Source organism: Cydia splendana, chromosome 1 (assembly GCF_910591565.1).
Source record: "Cydia splendana chromosome 1, ilCydSple1.2, whole genome shotgun sequence".
In the NCBI taxonomy this organism is placed as follows: domain Eukaryota; kingdom Metazoa; phylum Arthropoda; class Insecta; order Lepidoptera; family Tortricidae; genus Cydia; species Cydia splendana.
The window spans coordinates 35259438-35287235 of NC_085960.1; the positions used below are offsets into that span (position 1 = coordinate 35259438).

At 37.3% G+C, this 27798-nt stretch overlaps 2 protein-coding genes across 9 annotated transcripts in view; one reads left to right on the forward strand and one right to left on the reverse strand.

The window, feature by feature from the left end:
- The window catches only part of LOC134794278 (CUGBP Elav-like family member 4), an 883344-nt gene that overhangs the window by 513590 nt on the left and 341956 nt on the right, over positions 1 to 27798 (reverse strand). The gene's annotated exons all lie outside the window — the stretch shown is intronic.
- LOC134794351 (parkin coregulated gene protein homolog) lies at positions 17560 to 27745 on the forward strand. Its single transcript, XM_063766147.1, has 5 exons — positions 17560 to 17866; positions 18756 to 18936; positions 19630 to 19801; positions 21556 to 21705; positions 26586 to 27745. Exons 1-5 carry the CDS (start codon positions 17757 to 17759, stop codon positions 26744 to 26746), a joined length of 774 nt encoding a protein of 257 aa, XP_063622217.1. The 5' UTR covers positions 17560 to 17756; the 3' UTR covers positions 26747 to 27745.

Below are 27798 nucleotides of genomic sequence, written 5' to 3' on the forward strand. Positions count from 1 at the left end.
AGTCCGGGTCCGGGTCCGAGTCCGGGTCCGAGTCCGGGTCCGGGTCCGAGTCCGGGTCCGAGTCCGGGTCCAGGTCCAGTTCCGGGTCCAGGACCAGGTCCAGGTCGAGGTCCAGGTCCAAGTCCGGGTCCAGGTCCGGGTTCAGGTCCAGATAAGAACCCGGATCCGGGTCAGGTCTGGCTCCAGGGCCAGCTCCGTCAAAATCGAAATTCGAAATCGCTGAACGTGTAGTCATTGAAGAGTTCTATTCTGATCATCATCAGCAGTTCCACTTCATCAAATGCGACAGTTTTTAATGTAAATTCTTGATTTTCTGATGATAATACACAAATCTTTAAGATTTGAGGAGTTCCCTCGATTCCTCATGGACACCATCATCAGAACTGGGTTTTGACAAAAACGGGACCAATCTGTATGCATATACATACAAACAAAAAAATAATTTTCCAAATCGGTCCAGTAATGACGGAGTATGGAGTAACAAACATAAAAAAAATCACAATCGAATCTCCTCCTTTTGAGATTTGGAAGTCAGTTAATAAATGAAGGCGCCACTTTCTACGTAGCTGTCACATATTTGACGTAAAGTGCTTACACATGGCAACAATTTATAGTCTGTCAAGCCATTTCCGTCAGTAGAAAAAAGCGGCAAAAAAATGTAGGCGCAAAGGGTTATCGTCCCATAGAAAATTTGAATATCGCGCCTTTTTCTACTGACAAACTTGTTTGACCGACTATAGTATGGAATTTTTAGAGTTCCGTTTTATTTTATGTCCCACTATAGGCGGCAATGGATCAAAAATCGCGTGGATATATTACAAGGTCTCTGTGGAGCCCTTAACTGACACTGTATCTGTGGTAAGCCGAAATATTTCCTGTCAAATATCAAATACCTATATTATGTTTATTTTTATCTTGCTAATTATTTCAAAATGGTAAATTTAAAAACGATATTATAAAAGTGCAAGCCGAGCACTTTCATTTAATACCAAACTCGACCATACTTTCTTGCAAAAAGATGACCAGAATAGCAAGACCCCTCACAAATAGCTTTTTAGCCTTCTAAGCTCTTCTACCTCAATAATCCCTTGATCGAGCCTGCTCATAATTTAATGACTAAAATATAATGCACTCAACTACAAGTTTACCCAATTTCATTTACATTAGAAAAAAATTACTTAAGTTCTTGAGTATCAAACTATCCTCTGATAGTTCAGCTTAAAAACATCGAAATGCCGGGACGTGCCCCTAGCCAGCCGCGTGTCCCAAGTCGAATGTAAGAACTTCGTTCGCTTCGCTCGCTCGTTCGATGATTGATTAGGTAGTGTCATATTGAGAGTTCCAAAATACGGCCCTACGGAAGACCAGCGTTGGCTAGCATTAAACTGAGTTGGGTCCATTTCGTGATGCACACTTAATGATGTCTTCTTTTCTTGCTTTTGTTGTCTGTACATGTCCGTACATGTTTGTGATCGTCACGAATTAAATATCTTTTATCTTTATCTTATCTTGCTACTTGCGCTGTGTGCTTGTGGCAAATGTATGAACTCGCACCAAACACTAATCAATGTGTAAACAGGTCCCGGTATGAAGACCCGTATTGATATTAAATGAGATGAAGTACGTAGGTATACTTTATTGCAATGACTTTAAAGCTCAATGATGGTGCATTGAAGATTGTTGCATAGTGAGCAAACAAAATGCAATCACACACAGTCTATGAAACACGCGCCGCGACCTAAAGGAAATTGCTAACACTGGTTCAGGGGCTGTATTCAAATGTGAGAGACGTGACATCGCTATACTTTGGCCATGTGTCCGGCTGTCCGATTCATTCTTTAAATGATATAGACGCATCGCTTAAAGGTAAGCAACTACCGTAGCCAATGGACACATGCAACACCAGAGGGTTTGCAAGTTCGTTGCGGCCTCAGCCTAAAGCTTTTTTTATAGTTCCGTACCCAAAGGGTAAAAACGGGACTATATTACTAATGCCGACCACTGACTAACAGTCCGCCGGACGATATCGGCCGGTCAGTTGTTTGGAACTGTCCAATTTTTGTTCTAACTGACAGACCGATATCGTCCGGCGGCCTGTTAGTCAGTGGTCGGCTTAAGACACCACTGTCCGTCTGTCCGTCTGTCTGTCACCAGGCTGTATTTCATGAACCGTGATAGGTAGACAGTTGAAATTTTCACAGATGATGTATTTCTGTTGCCACTAACAACAAACACTAAAAACAGAATAAAATAAATATTTAAGTGGGGCTCCCATACACCAAACGTGATTTTTTTGCCGTTTTTTGCTTAAGGGTACGGAACCCTTCGTGCGCGAGTCCGACTCGCACTTGGCCGTTGTTTTATATTCAATGTTTGGCGCCTACGCTGGTCCAGGTTGAAAAGTGCATTATTTTACTAACTTTTGTGTATCGTAGTATCATGAAATCTGGTATATAACGAGTCTATTTTCTGATGTCATTGATGTACCTACACTCAGCATCAATATTATCAATATAATTAGTTAATCATTTGTGTTCTTTATTTTGAAAGATAAACTTACCTCGATCAGCAAATTTAACAGCCTGCACTCAGTACCATTCTCAAGACATCACAACCATATGACGACCATTAAAATTCGAATACTGCACAGAGTACATTGTTCACTATGGCATAAACCCGTCCAGCTATGACACGGCGGTACAGCAAGATAGATGATGCACGGATCTAGTGCATTTCTGTGTCACTGTCACCATCGGACACCAAGTTTGAATAGGAATTCTTGGTTCAGTTTTGCATTGCAATTTCGGTGTTGCGCGTCTTTCGTTACCGTAAAACGGGGTCAACAGAAATCGCGGGGTGAATAGAGAAATTTTGAACTTTTTCTCTCAAGTTGTTATATTTAAAAACGTACATCTCTAAAATTTGATTTGTTGGAATGCGTATATAGTAGACTATTTATTCTCTACATTGATACCAAAAGGACATAATCAAACTGCCTAAAAGTTAGATTTTTTTTACTCTAAAGTAAGGTCTCGCCGAGGTAAGAAATGAAGCCTATCTGAACTTTGTTCTAGCGGTAAATGATTTGACATTAACTAAGTAAAAGTTAGCTAACCTGGTAATATAGTATCTGTAGTACCTAAATAATAAATAATATCACAAATTTTCTCTATAATGAAGCATTTTTTTGCAACAAACTAATAACAAGCAATTTTACGTGATAAAGGGGTCAGTAGACACGCATATGGGGTGAGTAGTTACGCCATAGAGGATGATTAGATACCACAAAGGGGTGTAGAGACACGCCTTGGGGGTTAAAAGACACGAAAAAATGATTTTGTGTCAAATAGCTGTTTAACACATATATATACCATTTTCCAATAGAGTATTAACATAATAATGACCAAATTCGATGCCTATGACAACTAAAACTTAATATTTCTATTCACCCCTTTCTTGTGTCTATCGACCCCGTTTTAAGGATATGGAGAAAACAGGTAGTTTTCTTCGATTTTCTCTGAATTGGGTCGGTAATTTTTTTTTCACAAATGCAATATTGAAGAACTAACCAAGACTCAGAAAATGATATAATTTGTTTTACTTTTATCATTTGGATTATTGGCGAAAATCGTCCTTAAAGTTGAAAATCGTGTCTTTTCACCCCGTTTTACGGTACCTAGCGCGCAAGAGGAAAGGTTTGTACTAATATTTATCGCACAATTTTATAAATTAAATAATGATATTTATTACATAAAATCCCTATTAATGACTTCGTTTGATAAAACAATATATAACACTTTAAACTCTCGCGTTTTGTACACATATTTAATTACACGAACGGGTCTACCGCGATATGATTTCATTGTTTTTACCTTAACGTAACGACGTTCCAGCTGAGATGCACCAGCTGATTCCAGCAAAATGTCAATGCCATTAGTTAAGTAAACAACACTGAACTACCCGAAATTACTTTATAAAAATGTTCGAAAAACAATGAAATAGTTCGTATAATTAAATTTGATACTACATATATATATTTTTCATATTTACTTACTTATTTATCTTGCTTCATTATAATCAGCTTTTTTGCAATCCATTTTTTTTTAATTAACACTCTTGAGCGAACTTACCTGAAACGAAACATAAACAATTTTAATTGGTTGAAGATAAAGTCATTAGAAAGGATATAAACGGTAAAACGTTCAAAAGAGGATTAAATCAAGCACCCTTGCTATGGTTTAATTAGCGATCTTTACGAACAAAATTGAAAATTTTTGAGATAAAACATAGATCCGAGCGAGACGCACATAATTCTGATATAATTTTAATATCACAAAGGTTGAATTGACCTGTTTGTTTCTCCCAATCAGTACTTAAAAAGAAACACTAGAATTAGAGCGTTTTCACCTCGTCCGATCCGATATCGGATGTAGGAGCACACTACAATAAACATTATGCCTACACATACGCACACAAACAAATATTATCGGTCCGACAACAGCTGACGGGGGGCTCCGACATAGCAAAATTTATCGGAAGCGCCTTTCCGATATCGGATGTCGGAAGGCGCCTATGACAAAAACAGCTGCAGGAGAGTGCCATTGGCATTAACTCCGCCTTTTTTGTGTTGTCTATCGTTTATAGACAACACAAAAAAGATAGTTTTAGTAATAGAGGTAATGATTTATTAAATGTATAAATAAATACGGAGAAACACATATCTATTTATTACTTCCAACATCCGATATCGGATCGGACAATGTGAAAACGCTCTTAAGGTTTCCATTCTACGAATCAGCTAATAAACGAACCCCTTTAACTAATCAGCTAAAGAAAAATCAATAGCAAAAACAAACAATGTTTTCGTTGCCGATAACTCGGGTAATTTGATTAGCCATTAAGAAACGTGTAATATTACAATCCGGAGGAGTACGGCAACTCATTTGTTACCAGCTTATTACCGGCGCCCTCTGGGAGGCTGAGATAGGTTGCCTAGGGAACCTGCTGTGGTAGAGGTGCTGGATGTGCCACGGAAATATTGAGGTATTTTTTTTCACATTTGGGAATTTTTATGTAAATACTACTTAAAATGACGAACTCTTTCGATCCTAATAGGAGATAAAAGTGTCGTAAACATTACCATTTCGTCGAAAAAACTCGTGTTTCTGAGTAGAAATAACATAAAAAGTCACACAAAAGCAGCCGCTGCCATAGAATCGAACTTGCGTCGCTTTCATTTAAAACGACATTCTGAATATAACATGAACATTCTAGTAACATACTCGTAATTATGTCTACCTGGTACCAGTTTTTATTGCTAGAAATTGTAATGCAAAGAAATTAGAGCGAGTTGAAACTTACATGCAAAATGAGTACTTAGTACCCTCTCTATTTTTCTGTATAACACTTTTTAGCATCATTAGCAAAACTGGTACGCAAAGAAATACGTTATGTACTTAAATGTTCATGCCAACTGCCCGATCCAAACTTTAAGATACGTCAATTAATAGATCTAGAAACGATATGGATAAGATGTCAGTGTCAAATGTAACGTTATTTCAAACAAAAACTTCACTTTTGACACTGACACATCTAATCTATATATTGTAGGACATTTTTAAATAAATATTGTAGGACATTTTTACACAAATTGACTAAGCTTAATTGACTTGCATGTAATTTGAGCATGTTATTTTAAAATGAGAGCGTAACTTCGATTTTATGGGAGCGCCTGTTTGGTGTGACTCTTAAGTACTATCACCAACACTATTAACTGTACCTACATCGGTGGACCTTATGCCTTTTGTAATAAGGTCCACCGATGTACAGTTAGGAGTGTGGCTGTTTGTACACGGGAATGTTACGCTATTTAGGGTTCTAGCTGAATTGGACATTCCATAGCGTAAGTATGGAATATCCAATTTACCTAGGACCATAAGTGGCGTAACAATCGCGGAGCGTGATGGTACATCTATGCCACATCCAGTATAACTGTAGCCGCTCCCAGGCGGTAGATTTAAATTACACTCCGTGATTGTGAGCAGTTTGCATATCGTTGTAATTGCCGGAGATGGATCCGCGATCCGAGAATACAAATAGGCTGGATCCTCGTTCAGTCACTTCTGCCACTCTGTTCTTTAATTAGCTGGGCTTTTTAAAGGATTTTATTTAAAGTATAATGGTATTTTACTGTGGGGCGGTGCTTCAGAGATAAATACCATTTTTGTTCTGCAGAAGCGGGCTATTCGAGCAATATACAAAATGAACCATAGAGACTCACTTAGAGATAAATTTAAGGAAATTGACATAATGACAGTGCACTGTCAATACATTTATGAGAATATTCTGTATGTACATAAAAATATTGTAAATTTTAGGAAAAATTGTGAAATTCATAATATTAATACTAGAAATAAACATAAGCTCGCAGTGCCCTTCACTCGGCTCCATAAAATTAAAAAATCATTCATGGGTAATTGTGTAAGATTTTATAATAAACTTCCAAACCATATTACTGAATTATCTATTAATAAATTTAAGAATTATGTAAAGCGTAAACTTATTTCTAAAGCTTATTATACCACACAAGACTACATGAATGATATTACAACGTGGGATTAATTGTTATTCGAAATGATTATTTATTTATTAGGTATATTTGATTATTGATGAGGAAATGGATATTCCGATGTAATACTATCTACTTCTTTTGTTACTGCTTTTTTTTTGACATTTAGATTTTATTCTAGAAATTCTAGACTAGTATTTTTTTATACAATCTTCTTAATGTTTGACGATCCTTTTGTGAAATTCTTAGTGTTAAATTTGATATGTATAATAATCCAATTTTATTATGGAATAATATTAACATCAATAAATTGCTCTGATAATTAGATTAAGATTAATTACGATTCATAAGAGCTTGTTGCTAGGCCTACATGAATAAAGTATATTTTTGATTTTGATATTTTTTTTTATTTTGGTGGTGTTGGGCTGCGAAAACAAATAAATAAATGCTGGTACGAGTAGTGTTGGTTTAGACTCGACTCAGTTTTTAAGACTTATCACAAGTCGAAGCTCGAGTCCACTTTTACGTATGTTAGAGACCAGAGTCTTTGGTAGAGACTTGAGTCCTTTTCAGATAACTCTCAATTTATATAGGTACAAAAAAAAATGTGTAACTTGTTTAGTAATACTTTTGAATCCCGAATTGCCAATCGCATAAATAAAATGGCATTTATTTGTGCGATTGGCAAATATTCAATTTTTAGTCATAAATATTTTTTGTGCTTTTAAGTTTTTCAATATTAACGTAGATACCGAAATAATTGTAAAAATACAAGCATTCATGAGCTTGTTATCGGATTTCGTGAATTTGTGTAAAAGCGTTCTATAATATTTATCCATTTTATTTTTATTTATTTATGACCAGTTAATTGTTTTCATTGGAAGATACGTGTAAATTTAGTTACAGAAAGCATGCCTTTCTTGTATTTATGTTTCTGCTAATAAAGTATCAAATTCGTTATTGATAATAATTAAAAATACCGGTAATAATAGGTACCTATATTACTTATATACAGATATTTTTTTTATTAACAGTTCTAAAATTTACTGTGACCATAGGTAAATTGGCAATTTTTTTCTATTATTCTCTTCATAGCATGTGGTATATTTAATGAAGCCACAACCAAAGTATCAACATCATTTACGCCACACCAAATAAAACCGAGGCTTAAACACGAGCACTGTAAAAACAGGCCTTTGTCATCTTCTCGTAATAATATCGGAGCACCGTTTCATCCTTTACGATTCAATAAACAATTTCATTTCCCAGACAATATTTATTATTTACTCTACACATTGATAAGCGAGGTATATTCAATTTCGTTGCAAAGTCGTTCTGATGAAATATATGTACGCCGTATGGTTATAGTGAATTTATGGTCGGGCCATGGCGCGGTGGGAGAGTCATTTTAGAGGATGGGACGACACACGGTCTTGGAGGTTGGTCCAGAGCACGATTCGGATTTGATACCTTGTTACGGTTTTGATACGAAATTGATGATCGCTCACACAGACTGGTGCATCCAAAATGAAGCGAAATTCGCGCCAACCACCAAGACGATCGTGTGCGCAGTGTAGACAAATTAAAATAGATGACATACCTAATAATATTAAAGAAAACGTGATGAAGCCCTCCAGTGGCGGAGACCGGGATCTGAACCGGCGCCTTTAGCTATCGCGGCTAACGCCATAAACCTAATCTTTCTAGTTTAGCCCATTGGTTGGTAGAGAAGCCCTTACAGCATTAAGCCCGACATTTGTGCTATCATTTATTGTGCCACTCCTTCACACGGGTCCGGTTATGTTGTTGTTGATTTGTTCCCAAAGTTGAACTGTAAGGACGGTTTTATTATATATTTTTTTACAATTCACCAGCTCAAACTTAATATATTTTTATTTAAAGAGGAATTTATGGTGCGACCACAAATATATTACGTTATTTATGAAACGACTAAATAAAACTTCAATTATGTACAAGACATGTTTACGCTCAGCGACCGTACGTACACAAGTTACTGTGAGTAATTTAGGGATCGTTAGTCTGCTTTGACTCTGTTATTCTGGGCCAACGACAAATAAAGAGGTTCATTAAGGTGTTTTGGTATGTGGCGCCGGCATCAAAACATGTTAGATGAATGCAGCAGAGATGTATACTAGCATAAATGTTAGAGCGTTTTAAGCATCATTTAAATGTTACGTATTTTTGAGAAATTGACTCACTTTGTAACCAATTTCTATTTCAAGGAGGACGTTCTGTATTCAGTTGTAGCAATTTTTTTAATTCCGTAGTTTTAGGTATTTTATTTAACTTGTTTGAGATTTGGTTTTAGTGTCGAAGCTTGAGTCCTGTCTAGAAAAAACATATTATAATTTCTGGTACTTTCAATGGGAATGGTTTCATGTTCAAATTAGATTATGCATTTAATGATTAAATTTCTCGTGGTTTAGATAAAAAGTTATTTTAAAAGCGACAATTTTAATCTTAATTTTAAATTAATGACTGTGGAGAATAGAGCCTTTTAAATAACTGAAATACCTTTTAACAATAAGATATTATTGTAGTTAAAACTACGTTACCAACTAGTGACGTGACAAATACGCAAGCATACAGCTTAAAAAAATATCGATGCTTCAGCGTATTTAACCTACCGCGCAATATAAAATAGGTTGTTAGGTCGTATAGCTCGATTTACGACCGGCTAAGTACAGGCCAGTCTCACGTTTCGCCCATAAAACAGATTCTTCACCCGCCTTTTTGAAGAAAGGATGTTTGTCGTGAAAACTAGTAGGGAGTTTGGTCGTTTCTAAATAATGGAGAGCTGGCAATACTTAGCTTAGCTGAACGTGTTTATTCTGATGCTAAAATAAATACATGCACCATAGACCTATATGTACTAACATCAACGCTCTTGACTAAAGGCTATCCTTCAAACTCTTAAACCTTAAAGGCAGAATGAATAGAATGATGGCCATCAGTTTGGAGTTTCAGAGTATCGCTGATAGTACTACCAATTGTTTCGTCAATCTCGACAATGATTATACATAACATTACTTCATACTTTCTCATGAACTCATCCGCGATCAGTGGCGGATTTGCAGTCTTTGCCGCCCTAGGCCCCAGGCCCTGTTTGTAGCCGCCCCTTTCTCAGCACCCATCATATGGACTACATTTTGAGTTATTTCTTGTTATCCTCAGCGAATTTTTAGTCACAATTTGCCGCCTCCAAAAAGGCCCCGGGCCTACTTGACCTTAGGGCAAATCCGCCACTTTTCGCGATACTTGCGGACAAACAGGACCTTCAAACTTTCAAGAATAGAGCGTAAAGTCTATTTTTTCTTTCCGTAGACTAAAATGACAACCACAAATGTCAAACGTAGAAATAATGTGACCAGCTTAAAACAAACGGTGCTGATCTTTGATTTCGGTTTGTGAATAACCGAAAAATATTAAATTAATTTTAGATTGAAAATAAACAATAAATGAAATCTACTCGCTATTAGTAGGAAATAAACAATAAATAAAATCTACTCACTACTAATCTACCCAAACATTAAAAAAAAATACATTGACGTATTGCCGACCTGACGCAACGCCATTTTGGTATTTTTGGTTTAAAATATTAGAAATATTGTGTATTGACCTGGATACAAAATTTCTAAATTACTCAAATGATGGCATTTTTACCTACACTATTTCACCCTTTTTAATACCTCTCCTAGAGTGTCCCCTTTTAGCACGTCACGGATTATCCATTCATTATGTTACAGACACTTCATCAACAAATATAAGTACCTCCCAATAGTTTATTTTCGGTTAGTACCGGTTGTAGTACATCACTATTTATAAGACGTAAAAAAACTAGCAACACATGAAATATCATTTTAGTCTACGGAAAGAAAAAATAGACTTTAGGTACTGGCGACAGAGCGTAAACTGGCAATGTACCTGCAACCCCCCTTGGTATTGCAGTTATCAATTTGCGAGGGTAATAGTCAGAAAAAAGAAATCTTAGAAGAAAGATCATCAATGTTATACATGCATAATTTACTCAAAATTGACATTCTAAATTTAAAAAATACTACCTAACTATGCGTAAATCCCTACATTTCAACGCGCCAAACAGTAAAGAAAAAAGTCAGGTCGAAACTACAGCCAGCAAAGCAGTGATTCAGGTTGGACAATGTAATACTGACTGAAAATAACGACCGACGGATGCCGGCAGTTTTTTGTAGCGTTGCCCGTGTTCACAAACGTTGTATATTAGTCTCCGCCGTAACCAGTATAATTTGATATTTACATTTGTCATCCGTCGGTTTCTTTTTAATACTACGTCAGATTTTATTTTAGTCGTACGACATGTTTATACAAAATAGGCAATTTTACATTTTTATCGCTACCTAAATAAAATGGGTCCAAAATAATGCAATCCTACAAAGTTATAAGTTCATTTAACACCTTAGAGCATTTAATAACTGGAGTGGCCATTAAGAGCTTACCCCTCTGCCGAAAAACTTGCACAATTGTGCAAACTTTTGTATAGACTGACATGGCTATTTGTACGTTACGTACAAATCATGCAGAAATAGCAATACATTTGCAAAAGTCGGCAGACTGTTTCGTAAAGAAAATGACAGCGATGACATCTCCAGTTACTAAATGCTTTAAGTTTAAGACCCATTCGCATTCTTACTTTTAATCGCTTTATCGCGTTGATTTGCCTCTTGGTTTGTCTTTCTTTAGCGCGACCCAGGGTACACGCAGGTGGGTAGCTCCTGTTGAAGCGAGTAACTTTCGTCCACCGAGTAATGCAATACCTATATATGAGTTACCTATATGTGACCAACTACATGTTTGCTACCGGAGTGATGCAAGCGGTCGGTTGATGATAGTAAGCGGTTGCTGCAGCATGCAGTTTCAGAGATGATTTAAATAAATAAATCAACCGAAAAGCTATATTGTTGATGCCGAAAACCGCCCGCGAAAAGTGCCCGTCCCATAATATTTCTGAAATTTTCGTGGAAACCGTAACGCAACAAGTTTAAGTAGTAATAAGCAAGAATTTTATGAAAAAGTCGCTTTAGAGGTAAAATTATTACAGTGGTGTTACTGGAGCAAATGAAAGGCAGACTAATACTGGTTGGACAAAGTATTGACCACTTTATGAATGACAAACTGTCCTTCAGTTACAAATTTTATTGCGTTTTTCGTTTCGGCCGTCCGGTGGGCTTTAACCGAAAACTGATAAAATCGTATGGTTTGGACTTTTTTCGTTAACTTGAATAAAAATCGGGATGGCTGGGGTGAATAGGGACAAAACTTAAAATGTGATTTACCTCACAGTTTCTTAAAAATACCCACACAAATTGTATCATACAAAATATATTATTATTTTCAATCGAATGATTTCCAATACAACATCCAATTTCGGGTACTCAACTAAGTTTTTTTTTTGTGATATGATATGCAAATTTGCTCCTTAAAAACTTCTTTGCGGAGGAAGTCGTAATCAGACGCCGGTTTCCAAATATATAATAAAAATAAAAATGAGCTCAAAAATATGAAAACTCTTCTTCTAACCAGCTTAATTTCCAAGAATCCTTATAAACTATCAGATTGTATTAGCCAACTTGTCAGGTATCTAGTTTCAAGTTCAGCGATTAAATTTGAAGTTAAGCTTCTCTGGTATCTTATTTAAGAATCAGTCTTATTTATTTATTCACTATCCAGTAAAAGGTATAAGAAAATAAGTGTAAATAAAATCTTCAATTTCTTTACTTATCTGATACTCATCCCTTTAATGCTGTCGCTACACTTATCTGATAGGGTCGCTTTGAAATGCAAAATGAAATAGATAACTCAAGTTTTTGTATTTGTATACCTTTATTTCTATGTAAATAAAGATCAAAGTTTATTTAGATAGTACAGTCAGCAGTAGAAGTTACTAAGCGGGCGAGTGTTCTAAATGATCTTGACGCGACTTTGTTGTTAAGAAAATAAGAGCGTGTCTAGGTAATTTTGAACACCTCGCCCGTGTAGCAACTTCTGCAGCTGACTGTACAATGTAAAAATTCGTTGTTACTTAATGTGGTTTAAATATTTCATACTCTAGCTTCTGCCCGCGACTTTTTCTGTGTGGAATGATGATGATGATTGATAAAAAAAACTATCTATGTCCTTCTTCAGGCCTTAATCTACTTCCATAGGTCAATCATTTCATCATCATCATCATCATTTAGGTACGCATTTCCGTTTTATTGCATCTGTGTCATGGATTTAAAATAAAATAAAACGGTATCTAACGAAGAGATAATACCTACTTTAAAACCTAGGTTTACCCAATAAAAAACTTGCTCCAAAGCTTACGAACGCTTCATTCAAACTCGACCGCAACGATTACGTCATAAAAAATTTCATAATGCGCCCCGCAGCTGATGCAATATTAAATTTTAAATATCGAACGACGTTCAATTTCGAACAGTAACCTTGAAAAACTCACATCTCTCTTTACTGCTATTCGAAATTAAACTTTACGCTAAACAGTTACGGTTTACTTTTATAATGTATGGTTAAGTAATACGCTGTTTGGTAAATAAAGGCCGTTTGGCGCGAATCTGTGCTCGGTGGTAAAAGAGAATATACACGTAGATAAAATAACCGTTTCGGATTCTGGCTATTTGGCCGATTTGAAGATCGCACGGATGGCATCTTTCGATCATCTGTATTTTGTTTATTTTTATTTGCGTTTTTATTTACTGTCAAATATCAAATATCAACATTTATTCAGCAAATAGGCCACATGGGCACTTTTACACGTCAACATTGAATTTACATACAAGCAAAAATAATAACAAGACATTAACAATTTTATAAAATACAACTAACAATTCAAACTAACGTATTACTTACTGTCAGAATGGAGACTAGGAAGATGAGGTTATATCTTTTAAATGCATGCAATGCAATTACAATATTAACTATCTCTTTTCTTAAATATTACACGCCTTATAAATTCTTACCCCTTATTCATACAACTTTACGGGCCTGATTTAGTTAAATAATGTTTTATCCCTTTCTTACAAATACATAAGTCAAAATGAGAGATAAAGATAGACGATTCATAGCTAATTCAGGCCAGTAACGCGTTTATGAATAACGCCATTATATAGTAGTTTACTGAGCCTCTACCATCAGTTTTAACATTGACATAACGCTCACGTCTACGTAATTTACTTTCTGTACATCTCGCTTCCACTATTGCTCGCATATGCGAGTACGAGCGAGATGCATAGAAAGTAAGTTACTTAAACGTGAGCGTTATGTCAATGTCAAAACTGGTGGTAGCCGTACTGGATTGGAAGTACCGTCAGCAGCAAAAGTAAGTAAGTAGTTAAGGACAAGTGTAAAATAAAACCGGGCAAGTGCGAGTCGGACTCGCGCACGAAGGGTTCCGTACCATAATGCAAAAAAAAAAACGAAAAAAAAGCAAAAAAAAAACGGTCACCCATCCAAGTACTGACCACTCCCGACGTTGCTTAACTTTGGTCAAAAATCACGTTTGTTGTATGGGAGCCCCATTTAAATCTTTATTTTATTCTGTTTTTAGTATTTGTTGTTATAGCGGCAATAGAAATACATCATCTGTGAAAATTTCAACTGTCTAGCTATCACGGTTCGTGAGATACAGCCTGGTGACAGACGGACGGACAGCGAAGTCTTAGTAATAGGGTCCCGTTTTACCCTTTGGGTACGGAACCCTAAAAATATCTGAAAATAAAGTCCCCCGCCTCCGCCGCGTCTGTCTGTTTGTGTGTTTATATGTTCGCGATAAACTCAAAAACTACTGAACTTTTCATGCGATTCTCACCTATCAATAGAGTGATTATTGAGGAAGGTTTAGGTGTATAATTTGTTAACCCGTGCGAAGCCGGAGCGGGTCGCTAGTAGCTAAGAAAATTGAGACCGTAAAAGTACCTATGTACAGATAATTTGTAAGATAGTCGCTTAGTAACTTTTGCTATAATACCGACTATGCGTGACTTTATTTTCTCCATCCATCCATCTATTGAATGGTGTGAGGATAAAACAAACGTGTCATCAATATTATGCTAAATATATCTGTTATTAATGTATTACCTACAATTTCCGAAGAATTCAAAAATTTAAACGCGTGCCTAAAAAGTAGCAGCAGATAATATAGGTAGGCAGAAAATGTAGGACTTGGAGCAGGCTATCTGGAATCAAAGGAATGCAAAGCATTTGACTGCCCTTGACTTCCATCATCCGCCACGTGGACCTCCACCGTGGGCCATCTGTTCAAAATGCTCGAGTAGACAAAGAGGTCAATTTTGATCAAAGTTTATCCGCAAGGGCCCCAGGAATAATAAGATAAGATATGTCGGCTAACATTTCGATGATATCTTAATTTTTCCACAGCAAAAGTTAAAAAATACGATAATTTTATGAATAACATTACTGTATTAGCAATTCCCGAGTATGATACTGGCACAAAATTCCGATCGCTTTTTAATTTGATCCAAACATTCCAAACTTTTATCCAAAAAATATATCAAACTTGTTTTCGTGTTCTACATAAAAACTTCAAGTACATAGGCTACCGATCAAAATTCAGGAGATTTTTCGTCAGAGATATTGCGAAAATACCTTATATTAAAATGTAATAAAATTCCCCATCGCTAATATAATTCTGTGGCGCGAACCGGTCTCGGTGAAAACATACGGAGCACTATTCAGATTTATTTATTTATTTATATTTTGGAGATCCAACAGCTATCTATACAGAGTATCCTAAATTACTAAGAGATAGAAAGCCAATTACAGGATCACACTTATATATGTATATATTTAACCAAAACCACTTGTTACGGGTTTGATCTTGTTTTGATTCGACCTAGAAGATTGTTGTTAGTATCATTGCTTTTCATGCAAAATGTAACATCTCAAAGTTAGGTGCTAGAAAATCTCGAGACAGGTATATTTTAGTACGGACAATCATAGCACATAATCATCACTACACCTTTAAAATAGTCCAATTTTAGAATAGATTATAATAAAATAAAAATAAAATAATAAAATAAAAATAAATAAATATTATAGGACATTTAATGTGCAACTATGTTGCCGTGCCCTAACAGGGCGTCACATCAACAGCTTATATTCAATTTGCTAAACCAATATTATATTATCTACATATGGTGCAAGTCTGTGCAAGTATTAAGATGTTTCAATCCACTTACCCGTCATCAACTCCAAATTTGTCGTTTTTGATGTTGAATCGCCTCGTGCTGATTTTTTACAAGTGTAAAATTATTCGTCATGCGGAAAAGTAGCTCCCGCACGCCAGTTTTGTAAGGTTTCACCGTGTTTTTCCCGTTCGTCACAAAACAACGAATATAACGATTTTGACAAACACATACCATGTAGAACGTAGTGATTATATGCTCTTTGATACCATGTGAATGACGTTTAGTGACTGTTAAAAAACATTTCCATATGTAGTTTTTTAATTCGCTGTCAAATTATTGCGCTGCAGACTTTTGTTGGTGTAACTTGGTGTAAGGCCTCATTCGCACGAGCGCTTTGGCAACGCGCGTTAAATGCAAAAAGCGTTAGAATGATACAAATGGATACATGTGTATTTATTCACACGATGGCGGTGGCGCTTTTTATTAAGCGTTGTAGAATTTTCGACTTTAAGCGTTGGTCATTAAATCTAATTTAGCGTACGGACGGATTCAAGCGCTTTTTTAACGCGCGTTGATAAAGCGCTCGTTAGTATGAGCTCTAACTCTAGTAGTCATGCTTTTTTTTTTGCAGAAAGAACCAGCCAGTTATCATCCGAAGCGTTTCGTGGGCTCTTTCAATACAACATTCTCAAAATCCTTCAAATTCGTATCACTTTTCATTATGCCGCTACCTTCGAGCAACACCGGCTTCCGACACATCGGAAGGGAGGGGCCCAAGCGATATCTCACCGTACAAATCTTTCTGCCATTTTTCGCGGGGGGAAAGGTGCACACAGTCGCACTTCTCACACACTTACATACAAAATCCAATCTGTAATGACGACACAAATACATAGAAAATGACACACGTCAAAGACAAATCTTGCAAACCTTGATCTCTTTTTGTGTACGGACGAGTGACAAGTGTCACAACACGCACACTAACACATTTTCGTTGAAGTTGAAGTATGTTATTGTATTCTGAGAGATGAGAAGTCGGATTTGTCGCTCGACCGATCCGCAATTTGTACTGAGCGAGCAAAATCGATAAATCCAACAATTACATGAGACTAGAATATAATAATTGTGTTTGAATGTAATTAAACGTATGATATGTAAAAAAAAATATTACATGTGAAATGTAACACTTTCTTTTTGTAAATTTGATGTCCCCGACCTCTTTTTATAACAAAAAACCGAGCAAACAGGCATTTTTGTGCAGCAGTGTTCACGCGCGCGTCTGGACTCGGTCTAGTGAAAAATCTAAGTGCAACTAGTTTTATTACCCGCGCTAGATTAGATTGACGCGCTAATCTTGTACCTCGGCAGAGGGGAAATAGGGCGAATGCCGCCTCCCTTCCGTGTTGCTCGAAGGCCGCTACTGTATGTTCGTTTACTTACTTCTTACGAACTATATCGCACATAATATAATATCTAAGTGTTATGTATTTAAGATAACTTTTAACCTCGGAGTAATTAACAATGGAGCCGCCATTAACAGGCGTTCCACTCTGTCGAAAATAGGCGGCCAATGGTCAACCACATGTCAACCATATGTATGGACTGACGTTTATCTGACATGACGTACCTATACATTTGATGTGCCCCTCCCCGCAAAAAACGGCAGACTATTTTGTTCCGAAAATTTTAGACATGGTGTCTGCGTTGGTTATATCCTCTAAGCTTTTAACTAAAAAGATTGAAATATTAAAAACCGCTCGCGGCCGCCTATACAACCTCCCCGTACGCTCCCAACATTCGCTCGCACACCGCCCGCGTCGCTACCGGCGTTCAATCGATACGGTCGCCTAGCAACGATCACCTTCCAAAACAAACAATCAGAGGCCCGGCCAAGAGCAAATTTACTTTCTTATTTTATTACTCGTGTCAACATTTTAGATCGATATTATTGGATTTGCTGTATCATGTTCTTGTAGACAGACAACATGGTGTTGATGCCTGTTTGTGTGCCCGAGCAATGCGGGAAGGATTTCCGACACTCGTTGAAGAAGCCGAGTCCCAACTATCCTTATGGGGCGAAGACGAAAAAGCCGAGGTATTTATGCAATATAAGCGTATTTTGTAGAACTTTGGGAACAAATCAAACTGTATTATTTAAATGTTTCAATTTCTGCTCAGTATTTGTACGATTGCATATACTCGAGAAATTGGGTCGGGTCTCGCCGCGGAGTTAGCCTAGCCAAAGGCGATACCCGCGTAAGCTGAAATCGCCGGTTCAGTTCCGGCCTCCACCTTTGGAGGGATTGGTCACTTTTTGTTTGACATCTGTGTATTTTATACCAGGAAATTTGAAATATAGTGCCAATGCGAGAGAAAAAAATTGTACACTAAAGAACACTTTATACTAAATATCTGAAAAAAAATAGGGGCACGAGTTAAGCACTTTAAAAAAAACTGTCGCTTATTTGATACAGTCTCTATATCATAATATACCGGAACGGCCGAGGTGATCAAAAATGTCTGAACACGCACTCTAATGCCTTGTCAATAGAGGCGCGTTCAGATATTTGTGAGCACGTTGACCGCTCCGATATCTCTGTTAGAAGGTATGTAATGTTAGTTAGTGTGGGTCACATCTTGGAAGCTAAATTTAAACCACTTTCCGATTTCCGATTGAGCTGCAAATTTACACACAAATTAAGTTGGGTGACAATTTAATATTATGGTATCATCGAGCTGATCTGATGATGGAGACAGGAGGTCGCCATAAGATGAAGATGATGGTTAAATCTCTCTCTCTCTCTCTATCTCTCTCTCTCTATCAGAGAGATAGATCTCTATCTCTGTGATGAAGTTTGGGGTTTTTAGAATTGTCTCGATGTGTAGTTAGCCTGTAGTAAGAAAAGTACAGTCAGCGATAAAAACTGGTACCAAAAATGTAATTTTTGCCAAAATGATTGTTATAAAATCTCGTATACCAACAGGCTTGTCCCAGCCTTCACCATACAAGCCATGCAGAAGAACACCCGGGTGATACCGCCGAAGAAGAGCGGTGTCTTCGACCCGAAGCCGGTCAAGCAAACCATGTTCAGGACGTCCTATGCCCGGGGGGAGTTTCCTGTCGTCATCGAGTTTACAAGCAGTGGGAAACGGCTGAGTTGGAAGGTGAGTGGCACATTATTATGCACTGTGCAGTGATTTCGACCTGAAGCCGGTCAAACCGTTCATGTTCAGAAAGTGCTATGCCTGGGAGGAGTTCCCGGTCACCATCGTGTTGACGAACTGTGGGAAACGGCTGAGTTGGAAGGTGAGTGGCACATTATTATGCACCGTACCGTGATTCCGCCGAAGTTCGGATATCGACCTGAAGCCGGTCAAACCGTTCATGTTCAGGAAGTGCTATGCCTGGGGGATGTTTCCTGTCACTACAACAAGTTAAAAAGGATTCCAGCTTCGATCTTATTATGTGTCTGAAAAATTGAGTCGAGTCTCAAAGCAGAGGACTCGAGTCTTAACCAAAACTAGTGTTTCATGTTTGTGATGATGCTTTTATCAACATCTGTAGGTGTATGAGAGAGTTTCTGAGCTATCAATTACCTGACAATACTGTAGGCGTTGTATCAGTTGCACACTATAATTAACTACTTGCACTCTCTAATAAATGGAGATACTTACTTTTTGTCAAGAAACAGAAGCTTGCGGTCAGCTACGAATATATTATTATAATATTATAACAGCTATATCCTTTAGCTTCTGATTTTTAAATCTGTTAAGAGACATCTATAAAAGTTTAATTTTGTCATAGTTCATTAAATATAAAAATAGGAATATTCCTAAGTACTTTATCTTATCATACAGGTTCCGATTGAAAAGCTGGACTTCCATCACTACCTACCCATGTTTTTTGATGGTCTCTCAGAGGGGGACTACCCGTTCAGCTTCATCGTGGAGAATGGGATCAACGATCTGGTCTCCAAGGGCTCCTACAAGATCCTGCCTGTGGTGCCGCAGCTCATCATACCTATTAAAAGTGAGTGCCTCTTTATGATGAGAGAGAAAGAAAGAGAGTGTGTGAGAGAGAGAGAGAGAGAGAGAAACATTATCAAAAACATCATCATTTTTTAAATGATAATTTTATTTATATAAAATCCTTTGGTTTGTTTCCAAAATTGCAACATTTTTAAATGGAGTTTTTTTTTAAACTTCCTACATTTACGGATCGTTATTTTATTTCGAAATAGCATTCGTTGATTGAATACGCTCGTATTTATCTGAAGAATTTAGGAGTACTAGTCAAATCGATAGGTATTTAACTAGACTCTTAACAAAACGAACGAACTAGCATTATCCTGGACCAGATCCGTTATTTAACCTTCAAAGTTAAACGTTAAAAAAATCAACAGCTACCTCAGACTAAAATGAATACACCGTAAATTAAATCTCTAAGCAGGATATCCAGTTTCACAAGCAATGTTAAAAACAACTTGATCGAAGCAACAAAATACCGATCAACCGAATTCGTAAATCTGATTCTATTTGTAGCTTATAACCAATATAAATAGATCCCGAGGTTTTATGATCATGTAATAGTGTTTGAAGCAAGCAAAAACGTCTGAAAGCGATACCACAACAAGTATACTAGTGGCTCCGTGAGCTATTATAGACCTCGCGCGATGGCCTTAAAGCTGAATAAATCTATGGTTCCGCCATTTCCAAAAGTTTCCAAAAACTGAATGGACAAAAGATTATATTTATTCATCGAACCCGCTCACACTATCACGAGAATCGGTTGAGAATTGCGGCCAGAAAGCATTTTTGCCCTAGCTCAAACGGATACCTTTGCTAACGCTCGGTCAAATATCCAAATAGTTTACACATTGACTGGTTGTTACAGCGTAGCCATAGACTTTTTTGTGAATAGCTCAGCCGTCAGCGAAGGTACAAGAGACTGCGCAATTCTCATCCTACCCCCCGTTTTATGGTATCGGGTTACAGATTAAAAACAAAGTGGGTGAAGAGTGAGCTCAACGGATACACAATAAGCCAGGTTCTTTGTCTTCGTATAGACTAGCATTGTTTAGGTTATATTCTGTGGCTCTAGTGAAAAGGGATACAACAAGTCTCGCGAAATATTAGGTTCCTCAGCTGATCGAGTTCGTAGCCTTTTTCACTAAATATTAAAATATGTTATGACTTAAATGGACTCTGAAAAAAATGAACTAATTAGGTGTGTTATTAAGGAAAATGAGGTTATACAAGTATTTATGTGTGTAGGAGATTTGATAGCTTTTGGTGAGTAAAACTAAAACAGCTGGCTTTGGAGCAATACTAATGGCAACTGATTTTAAAACAAGAGATGATACTTATAAAATGACCACAAAATGAGCAAAGCCAATATAAATAAAGTATCCAAAACTAAACCTAGACAATATGAACCTGCTGTTTACCTGTACTTGAGTTGCTGTAATCATTGTGTTGTTTTGATTCTGCATTGAGGTGTGCAATAAAGAGTATTTGTATCTCTTGTTCATACAATATTTGATTTGCGTTATTTGAAAGTAGAATCACAAATAAACATTGAATGCAAATTATATTTATATGTTGTATACTAAAGAATAAGATGACTAATACCTCCATTTCCATTGTATTTAAATCAATGTCTTCAGTTTTAGAAGAGTCAGTTCCTTTGACATTATTTTCTTTAGTATTATAATATCTATTTTCAACTTACGATCGTCAAAATTTAATTTTCAACTTCTGTCTATATGTATACTATTTTTTCAGACGCCCTGTCGACCAAGAGGCCAAACGTGATATGTCATACGCTGAAATGTATCCAGAAAATCGTCACCGGTTCAGACAGAGTTGGCGAAGCGTTCGTGCCATACTACAGACAGATACTGCCTATTCTGAACCTGTTTAAAGACAGAAACAGTAAGTAGTTTCACCTATAACCTTATATTCTAACAATAAGGTATTTAAGCTTATATGTTTTATTAAAATATGTATAACAAAAACCTAAGAAGGTATATCTTTGAAACATTAAGTATCTATTATATCGGCTATAATAGTCGAAAGAAATCATCATAGATTAGATACCTATTAAAATTATAAGGCACAGCGGATTGTTAAAAAATAATCAGACCACGAGGCTCGGAATAATCAATGAACATACATAAATAGCACAATCGAATACAGAACGTCCTCCTTCTTGATCATTGTCAGATCAACGCTACTGGGGAAATCCGAAAAGCTTAAATTTTCTTTCGTAGAAGTTAACCATTTTTAAACCGCGTGCCCCCCAAAAACCTACGCTCGCATTTAACCCAAGACAAACAAAAGAAAAGCTGAAAACTTACATTTATTTACAGAAAAAGAAAAAGTAGTTTAAATTCACTTAATCCCTAGTTTAAACCCCTTGTTCTTTAAACCTTACCCCTCTCCCTTCATCTGTCGGCCATCAATCAAGCGACATAATCGACACATCGGTATATTGTTTCCAGGTTTTAATAGACTTGTCACGCTGCAGATTAATTGCACGACCGCGAATTGACACCAGTTTGTTGGAACTTTTTGGAGTACGGTGTTTTCGGAGGGTGAATTTGGAGTACGGGTTCGGTTTATTTTCACGGAACCTGTTTAATGTAAAATATTGGTTAAAAATAAATTGTTATAAAATACTTAAACCTAATTCCTCTGAAAATTTTAAATTTTCTAACTTTGCAGTACTTACCTAAATCTGGTATTTTGAGAAAATAGTTATTTGTAACAGCGGAATAATGGAATCATATCAGTTAGCTCTCATTCGCGCGTTCTTTTTACTCAGACTTGTCTGTCCGTACATGTACCTATTAGTGCGAGCGAGACGCTCGCGCGAATGACAGCTATGATTCAAATATCGGTTTGATGTCAGTGCACGTTCGAATTGGCCTGTAACTCTGTGACAATATACTGCTTGTCTTACCTGAAACAAAAATAGAAACATTAAAAACTGTTTTAGTCAGTAAAGTAAATATATACTAGCAAAAAGCAGAGCTTTGTAAGGGCTCGCGGAGGTTTTCTACCTTAACGTACCGAACCGGTTGCTGTCCGGTACGCCTGTCTGTTACAGCTTTTACTTTGTCCTTTAAAAACGTGTCCAGACGACAAAATCAAATTGCCAATATCATCCACACGTAATATACAATTTCATAAGTGCTTATTACATCCTACACGGCCGCCCAGTACTTTTTGTAAGGAACCCAACTGGCTTTCCTACATAATGTTGGGTCAGCGAGCCAATTTTCTTGAATTTATTTTTGCGTCCACTCCACACAATTGATCGAAAAACTATCCCGTCTGGACACCTACCGGCGGTAATCACGCTGCTCCGCACATAAACTAACACACACAGTTCCACTAGGTACAGCCAGGGTCCAGCATCAGCTCTATCTTGGGTACTGCTCTTCCAAGTTCTCATTAAGACGTGTCAGATGACCAAAACAGCGTGTGCCTATGTTGCACCAAACCTGAGTTCCACTAGGTACAGCCAGGGTTTAGCATCAGCTCTATCTTGGGTACTAATCTCCTAAGTGCTCATCAAGACGAGTCGAATGGCCAAAACAGCGTGTGCCTATGTTGCAACAAACCTGAGTTCCACTAGGTACTGCCAGGGTTCAGCATGAGTTCTATCTTGGGTACTGTTCTCCCAAGTGCTCATCATGACGAGTCGGATGCCCAAAATAGCGTGTGTCTATGTTGCATCAAACCTGATCGAGTTCCACTAGGTACAGCCAGGGTTCAGCATCAGCTCTATCTTGGGTACTACTACATTTTTGCATGACCAAAACAGCGTGTGCCTATGTTGTATAAAACCCGAGCTCCATTAGGCACTGTCAGGGTTCAGCATCAGCTATCTTGGGTACTGAAAGTACTGATCTACCCAGTGATCATCATGACGAGTCGGATATCCAAAACAGCGTGTGTCTATGTATGTTGCATCAAACCCGAGCTCCACTAGGTACTGCCAGGGTTCGGCATCGGCTCTATCTTGGGTACTACTCTTCTAAGTGCTCATCAAGATGAGTCGGATGACCAAACCATAATGTGCCTTTGTTACACCAAACCTGAGTTCCACTAGGTACCTACTGCCAGGGTACTGGGTCATTTTGCTGAACTGCACGCCGACGTTTCGATTGGCGTGCAGTTCCCATACAAGTTGCAGTCGGGTTGTAGTCCGTCTGTATCGGCCCTAAGTCACTGAAGTTTGTTAATACAATAAGCATAATTAGTATTATGCTTATCTTTATTTATAATTTTAGCAGTTCCAAGCAATAGTAACACTAAAGGCGCCATTAATTAATTACGTAAGACAATTTTTGCCAGCTTTTGACCCCCTCCCTCCCCTATGTAAGAAATAATAAGAATAGGCTGATCCCGTCCCCCTCCCACCAATATAATTTATTTTCAAAAAAATATTTTTAAGAATATTTATTTGTACCTGTACAAAGGTACTTGAGCTCGTTTAAGCTAACTCTGCACCGTGTTTGATAGCATAGAGTGTGGAAGTATTATTTTAAATGTCTTGTGATCTTACTTAAAGCCCCCTCCAGACTATGCGCGTGAATCGCGGGCGAAGCCGCGAATGCGAGTGTAGAGTCGATTTCGCTGTCTCCGAAAATCGACGCCACACTCGCGTTCGCGGCTTCGCGCCGCGATTCGCGCACGAGTGAGGAGGGGGCTTAAGAACTATGAAAACCCCCTCCCACCCCCTTGTAAGAAAAAATAAGATATGTTCGACCCCCCCTCCACCCCAAAATCGTCTTACGTAATAAATGAATGGCGCCAAAACTGTATCTCGAACTGAAAATACCCGATTTAAGTTTGCTAACACAACATGACTGATCATCACATCGTCAGCGTCACAAAACATACGAGTAAATTGACCTCCGCAGTAAATATACAGCAAGATTGATTGTTCTAATAGGTATTCACAAAAACTTAATTGCTAAAATGGGAATCAAACCAAGTGAAGCGAGGTGGGTTGAATCCAAAATTGTACCCACTTTGGTATTCATCGTTGTTAATGACGTAAGCGCCATCGACATTATTGAACTTGAAAACACCACATAGGTATCGTATTGTCTGTATACCCACAACACAAGCCTTCTTACTTAGTCAATTTGTATAAGAATGTCCAATATTTATTTATTTATTTATTACTAACGCCATCTGTTAGAGAAAGAAATAATTAACATTAGCACGAATGTTAATTCATCATTTTGCCAACAGATGGCGCTAGTAGTAATACAAAGTGTTATTACTTTATTTTATTTTTTTAGGTTTATAAAATGATATTTTTATGTTTGATAACACATCTAGACATGAATTTAAATTACTATGTTAAATTTCAAACCTAACAGTGCAGTAGTTTTTCCGTAAAGTGTACCACAAGAATGCATAGTTCGTCGATTAGTGATAGGGCTCGCTTCGCTCGCCCTAATAACAAACATGCTTTCATAATGTGTAAGTAAGTACATACTTCATAAAGTACGAACTATCGTTAATTAACCTGTACAAGTTCATGGAGACTTAACGAAGTAAATTAAATTACTTAAACTACTAATTATCCCTCTAACCGGCAACCTCGTGCGCCTAACGCTTAATTTTTCCCCCGATCAATTTTACAACATGCCAGGAAATGCCCTCTATCGGTGATGTAATCGAATTAGCATCCACTCCGTGTACGCAGGAACTTTGTGGGGCTCACAAAACTGCGTTACTGGACTTGATTCAATTATGTGCCGTTATTAACAAGCGTCCGTGATGTTTTAATATATTTCGTTAAATAGGCTGTAAAGGGTGAAGTAGGGTTTATAGAGAATATCCTCCTCCTCCTTGCTTCGTTATCCTCAGTGCTGAGGGTCGTGACCTCCTAGTGGAGCACATGATTCCGGATTGCAGATTTCCAGCCTATTCGATCCCTTGCGACTTCTAAGGCATCACCCTAAGGGACCTTCATAGATAGCGATTTGCTAATCTGGTCGGACCATCGCGTTGGACTGCGGCCCCTTCTTTTTCCTTCCACCGGACCTGTGACCATTAGCTTTTCCAGGTTGTCTCCAGTCTTCCTGGCTATGTGTCCGAAGAACTCAAGTACTCTCCGGAGTATAGAGGATATCGCCTCTGCAAAGTACCATCGCCTACACTATCTATTGGTGGACCTTATGCCTTTTGTTATAAGGTCCACCGATGGACAGATAAGAGTGTTGCTGTTTGTATATTTAAATAAACAAATATTGTGGGACAGTCTTAAACAAATCGACCTAGCCCCACAATAAATTCAATAAGAAGCCGATTCTAACTTACATTTCGAATGTGCGCTGACGTCAGAATTATATCTGAATGATGTTATTTAGTTGTCGTGCATCTCGCTCGCGCCAATAAATGTACGGATTTAACTGAATGGCATCAGATAAATGTCATTCTGATTTCGATGTACGCTCGAATTGGCCCGTTACACGCAAACTTAAAATCTTAGTGATGTCAGTCGCGCATGCATTCTGCTCGTACCTGTCCGTACATTATTGGTAAGATAGATATGTCAAATTTGACGTTTCTGCGATTCTGGAGGTCCTCTTGAACGATTTCGACAAGTTATGACTTAGATATCCAAGTCACATCTAGTCGATATCTAATGTAGATCTAGTTGATCTCTAAATCGTCTCAAGATCTTATGATTATCTCGAAATCCGAATAGGCCTGATAAGCGCATTGTAAGTTCGTGAAATCAAGATTTATTATCTCTTTATTAATTTATTAAAATGTGTTCCCAGATAACATCGGCTCCGGGATCGACCACAGCTCGTCCCACGGCGAAAACGTCGGGGACCTCATCGAGGAGACCCTGCAGATCTTGGAGCGCTACGGGGGCCCCGATGCCTTCATCAACATCAAGTACATGATACCCACTTACGAGTCGTGCGTGCTTAACTAGAGGTGATTTGGACTCACTAGTACAGATGTAGTGCATGATTATTTTTCATCGTATTTTCACGGAAACGTACAAACGTGTATTGCTATTTCAGTCAGTCTCGATACAAAAAGTACTGAGGTTGACTGAAGTAGCATGACAAATACGAAAGTTTCGAGAAAATACGATGGAAAACAATTATGCATTACATCTGTAATGTTCTTCTAACGGTCAGTTCTAATGTCGATCGTGCGTTTATTTAGCACTTACCCTTATTAGGCTGTGAAAAAATGAGTCGAGTCTTAAAAGCGGAAGACTTAAAGGATTCGTGTCTTGACTAATACTATTTAGGTTTTAAAGTGCTGTCACGTGCATGTTCAGGCTGATAGGTAGAAGAAGACTTAGATTTAATGTCTTATTAATTTGCCTACTTAGTTGTCTTTAACTCAGCTAAAATCATAGATATTTCAGTCAGAAGCATTTTCTGTTAAAATTATTTCTTGTAGCAGAATGATACACAAAAGGAAATGTAGCGGATATGTTGATAAAATTTTAAAGAAACAAAATACTCGGCGTAGCAATATTTTACCATATGCACGTAGTTTTAAACTGTAGATATCGGACTTATCGTCCTTTTAATAACTGTTACATCATGTCTCAAAACATGATACTGACAATTCAGAACCATGTCATATTGTTTCATTGTGCTAGGGTTACGCTTTTGATGTTGTCACGTGCATGTAGAATAAATGATTCGTGAATTTCATAATCATTTGGATATTTAGCAATTTCATTACTTAAATTGATCTTTGTCGCATTGTCATAAATTAATCGTAGCTTTAATAACTTCTAATTACCGACTATTATTATTAGTATGTTAGCTAGAAATATATATGCTAAAGTAATATTCATGGTGACTGATTAGTTATATTGTTAAGTTTTGTCTAGTTCATTTGTAACAGGTGTGTTTGAATTTTGTACTTTTTACAATATTATTTTGTTAATAAATTGTTCGTGGCCATTACAACGGATTTTCTTTTCACACTATTTATAAAATAACCTGTGTACACTTTATA